General features: G+C 56.9%; 1 protein-coding gene across 1 annotated transcript in view; it reads left to right on the top strand.

Moving 5' to 3' along the window:
- The window catches only part of PFDN1 (prefoldin subunit 1), a 32,220-nt gene extending 28,848 nt beyond the window's left edge, over positions 1-3,372 (top strand). Inside the window, exon 4 of the mRNA XM_021410107.1 lies at positions 3,165-3,372. Coding sequence (XP_021265782.1) covers positions 3,165-3,248 — 84 coding nt within the window. The 3' untranslated portion in view covers positions 3,249-3,372. The remainder of the gene's footprint in view (positions 1-3,164) is intronic.

Genomic DNA, 4,688 nt, shown 5'->3' with positions numbered 1-4,688 from the left:
CCAGAAAAGGGTGTACCTGTCAGCTGCCTTCTGGGCCACCTCCTGCTCCTCCTGCAGCAAAGGCTTTTTGAGCACCACTGGGGCTGCAGCCTCAGGTCGTTCCTCCCTGCGTGGGAGATGCTAGAAATGGTGATCACAGCAGTGAGGTGGTGTTCTGAACTCTTGGGAGTGGAAAGCAGCTGACAGAGAGCAGAGCTGGAGAAAGTGCTCCCAAAAAGCCAATGCACTTAATGCCTCCAAGTGTGCAGTTTCATAATTCCTTTAATGCCAAGCAGTATCAGGTGCAGGAATTCTGGAGGTGGGGTCTGGCAGGCTGCAGAGGGCGTTTCTTGCACAGCTAGTGGCTATGGGCAGCCCAGCTGGGCCAGCCAGGCTGGAACAGGTTCAAGGATGACTTCAGAGCCATGCTACCAGCCCCACATGGCAGCCTGGATGGGTGGGGATGTGTCAGCCCCGCTGGCTCACAGCACTGCTCCCCGGGAAGGAGCATCAGAGACGCTGAGTTTCCTGTCTAGACCCCGGTAATTGTGGTGAGAAGGGGATTGGTACAAGTTCCTGCTCCTCCTGGAATTACCTAAGCAGAAGCCATGCTACAGCTCCCCAGGAAGGAACACTTTTCTTCAGCCGTGCATCTTGGAAATACAAATCCCTGGAATCTTGGCCTGCTCAGGGCTGCCAGTTTCCCCCAGCAGCACAACCCTGTGTAGGGATCCACATGGGCACCGTCCCCATGGCAGCAGTGTGCCAAGCCTGGTCCCTGCCTGAGCCCCTCTTGCTTGGGGAGGGCAGGCTGGAGTCCCTGTCCCACGATGTGAAGTCCCTCAGCATCACACAAAGCAGCATGGGAACAGTGGTGGCCAGGGTCGTCCTGCCCTGCTTGTGCATCAGCGCCAGCAAGGCATCCAAGCAGGGACCCACGCCAGGCCGCCTCCCAGAGGCTTCCTGAAAAGCAGCTCTTGTAGCAAGAGGCATCCCACGTGTCTGCGACCACATCAGGGAGACAAGGAGCCCTTTGCTGTACCCCTGGCCCTAGCTGTTGTTAACAACCTTTACTGTTTAAATGAAAGTTCTTCAGTGTTTAGAAATGGGAGCGGAGGGGATGTCCTCACGGCATGGGAATTTCAGGCGGGCATACGGAAGGGTCGCTGTGGGTCAGCTGTGGGAGTGCAGATGGCAGCAGGACTGCACCGTGTGTGAATGGGTTTGCTTCTGCGTCACACACCCCAGCTCCCTGCATTCTCACAGCTTTTAGTTGAGGCCATTAGCAGAGCACCCACTTGGCATTTTTTGCCAGCCTTCTGCTGCTGACAGTCACTGTCCCTTTGCACACACCCAGCCAACCTGGACCTCCACTAGCAGCAAGGTGCCATGAGCACAGGCCAGCACCAGCTGCTGGTGGCCACATCACCCAGCTCCCACTGGGTCTGAGCCCTGCTGCTGCTCTGCTCCAGTAAGGCAGGGCTGGAGGTGAGCACCCCTAGCAGCACCCTTCTGTCCAACCACTGGCGTGGCCCTGTGCATACCTGGGCAATGCTGGGAGCAGCACAGCTCTTCTTAGTGCTGGTGGGATTTGTAGGTCATTCACGTTGTACTGGATTCCTCTGCCTGTGGTTGGGAAGTGGTTTGATGGAGATATGCCCTCACAGCTCAGAGAGCAAACCATAACCTGGGTGCATCCAAAGCAGTGTGTCCAGCAGGGCGAGGGAGGGGATCTGCCCCTCTGCTCTGTGCTGTGAGACCTCACCTGGAGCGCTGCGTCCACGTGGGGGGTCCTCAGCAGAGGAGGGACACGGAGCTGCTGGAGTGCATCCAGAGGAGGGCCACAAAAATGATCCCGGGGATGGAACACCTCCCTATGAGGACAGGCTGAGAGAGCTGGGTCTGTGCAGCTGGAGAAGAGAAGGCTTTGGGAGAACTGAGAGCGGCCTTTTAGTATCTAAAGGGGCTGTAAGAAGGAAGGGGACAGACTCCTTAGCAGGGTCTGCTGTGATGAGGGAAACTGTTTAAAACTAAAAGATTTAGACAGAAATAGGGAAAAAGTTTCTTACAGTAAGGGCAGGGAGGCTCTGGCACAGGGTGGCCAGAGATGTGGCAGTGCCCTGTCCTTGCAGACACCCAAGGTCTGGCTGGATGGGTCTCTGAGCTCCTGATGGAGCTGTGGGTGTCCCTGTGCACTGCAGGGACTGGATGGCCTTGAGGGGTCCCTTCCAACACAAATGGCTCTGTGATGCCCCAGGCTGAGGCCCACCTCCTGGGATGTTAAGGATCACCCTGCCAGCACCTCCCAGCGTGGGGCTGCACTGAGCTCATGGGGACAGCGTGAAGGAGACTCGTCTTGAGCCGCTGGCAGGCCCACCCTGGGAGCATTGCCCACAGTGGTCCCAGTGGGCTCTGCTGAAGCACCAGGCGCTGGCGTGCCCTGGACCAGGGGCAGCTCTGGTGGCAAAGGGGCAGGAACGCATTCTGCAGGCCTGGCACCCATGAGAGACTGTTGTGCCTGTTGTTTAGAAACCCTGAGAAAATAGTCAGGAGAGCCAAGTTCAGATTTTCCAGTCACCTAGGAGAACCCAGACTAGCAGGAAAAAATGCTGTCTGCTGAATTCCAATCTTAGGATGCACAGCTTCAGTCTGCTTCCCTGCCAAGCCCAGGAAAATGAGAGATGATTAAAGAAACACACGTTTTGTGGTGACAGCGGGGGATTTCTGAACACGCAGCAGATAGAAAGGAGGGTCTGGTTTCTGAGGACGCCCAGCTGGGAAAGAACCTTCTTAACCTGAGTGTGAAGGAGTTTCAGTGCCACTGCTGATGGCAGCTCAAGCATGTTGTGGTGCATTAATTTATCTCTGGGCTTCAAATATGATGGGATCTCATTTCCTTTTCTTCAGTGCTGCAGTTAATTTAGCAAACCCTTTGCAGCTCCGCTGTTGATACAGCTCAGCAACTCTGAGGAGGTTTCAGAGGGAACAAAATTCAGTCTGTGTGAGCACTGCCCAGCCGGAATGGCAAAATGCTGACACTTCCAGGATGCCTCTGGGAATGATCTCCCTCCTGGGGAAGCGCCATGTCCAGTGCACTCGGCAGTGCTGGAGCTCTGCCGTGGACGTGCTCACTGCTGCTGGTGCCAGGCCAGACATTAACTTTCCTCTGGGTTTCTGCCTTGCAGCAGAAGAAGTCCTACCTGGAGCGGAGCGTGAAAGAAGCAGAAGATAACATCAGGGAGATGCTGATGGCCCGGAGGGCGCAATAGATACGAGTTCCCCTGGGGCCACGGATGGACCTGTGCCACCCCCTGCGTCACACTGGCAGCTCTGCTGTAGTGGCTGTTACGTGGCAGATTTAATAAACCCTGCTGCAAAGCCCGTGTTGGCTTATTTTGTCTGCCGGCTGCCTCTGTCATGTGGCAGCTACCTTCCACGTTGAGCTTTGAGGAAGAAAGGAGACGGGGACAGGGGTGCCCTTGGGGACGTCCTGCCTTCCATGCTCCCCCGTTGCATGCTGGTGGACACTGTGATCATAGCAAGCCAGCACCGGGGCCTCCCACTTCCCCCTACTCCTGGCTGCTGTTAATGGGATTTTTCAGAGGTTTCCTTTCCCACCGGCAGCTTGCTGGGATCTCACAGTGGCTGAGGTGTGGTAGGCAGGCATGGCCCTGCCTGCCTTAGCACCATGGCTGGGCACTGGCTTTCTGCCCTGTGCAGTAAGCATGAGGCAACCCAGTGTTGCTGCTGGCACTCGTGTGGTGTGGACCACTCCTGCTGGTGCCTGTGTACACATGCACGTGTACGTTTGCGTCTGCTACATCCCACCTTCTGCGCACGTCCAGCACTGCTGTCCACTGGCACCTGCTGGCTGCTGGAGCACTGCTTGCCAGCACCCATGGTGGGGTGGGTGCATCGTGAGCACCCTGGGTCAGGTGCCCACCCGCGTTGGCCCTGGGCACAGAGCACACCTGGCCTGGGCAGGGGAGCTCCATGCACAGAGCTGGGGCTGAGCTTCTCCCCTGTGCCCAGGCCCTGTGCTGGCCTAGCATGGCACTTGGGAAGGCTGACCTGCTTGCTGCAGTCCCGATGAAGCCCTCTCTTCTCCTGCACTGTCAACCTGATTTCTCCTCATCATATCAGGCAGCTTCTGAGCACTACATTAATCCATTGTTTCTTACTCACTTATTTACCCCTACTCCAGCCAAGGCTCTGCAGCAGGGCCATGATGGAGCACATGATGGATCAAGACACAGCCAGGAGCTGCTGGTGCACACAGCAGCAGAGTGCTGCTTCCCCTCAGCCCTCTGTCTTTCCAGGACCTGTCTGAGGGCCCCAGGTCCCAGCAGGGGCCCTGCACATCCTCCCAAAATCATCTCCACCCTCTCACTATCCCATAGCAGGAGCGGCCCTGAGGAAGCAGAGGGCCTGACCAGGCAGCCCTGTGTGGGGCAGTGGTCAGTGCTGTCAGAAACAGGCACTCCACCCTCTTCTTCTCCACCCTGGCTACTTTCACTGTGCTGCCACAGCTTATGCAAGAAACCCCACAGATGCTGAGAGCAGCAGTGCCAGACACCCTATGCCAGGCCCCAGCAAGGGGCAGAGGCACATATTTCTGCAGCAGAACTCCTTGAAGCCAAGTCCAGCATTGCTACACTGCAGTCAGTGCATGCACGAGGTTGAGAAGAGACAGCGACGGGGAAAGCGCA

The sequence above is a fragment of the Numida meleagris genome, chromosome 12 (assembly GCF_002078875.1).
Source record: "Numida meleagris isolate 19003 breed g44 Domestic line chromosome 12, NumMel1.0, whole genome shotgun sequence".
Taxonomy (NCBI): domain Eukaryota; kingdom Metazoa; phylum Chordata; class Aves; order Galliformes; family Numididae; genus Numida; species Numida meleagris.
Note: the sequence above shows the minus strand (reverse complement) of the source record. Positions and strands in the feature narration are given on the sequence as shown.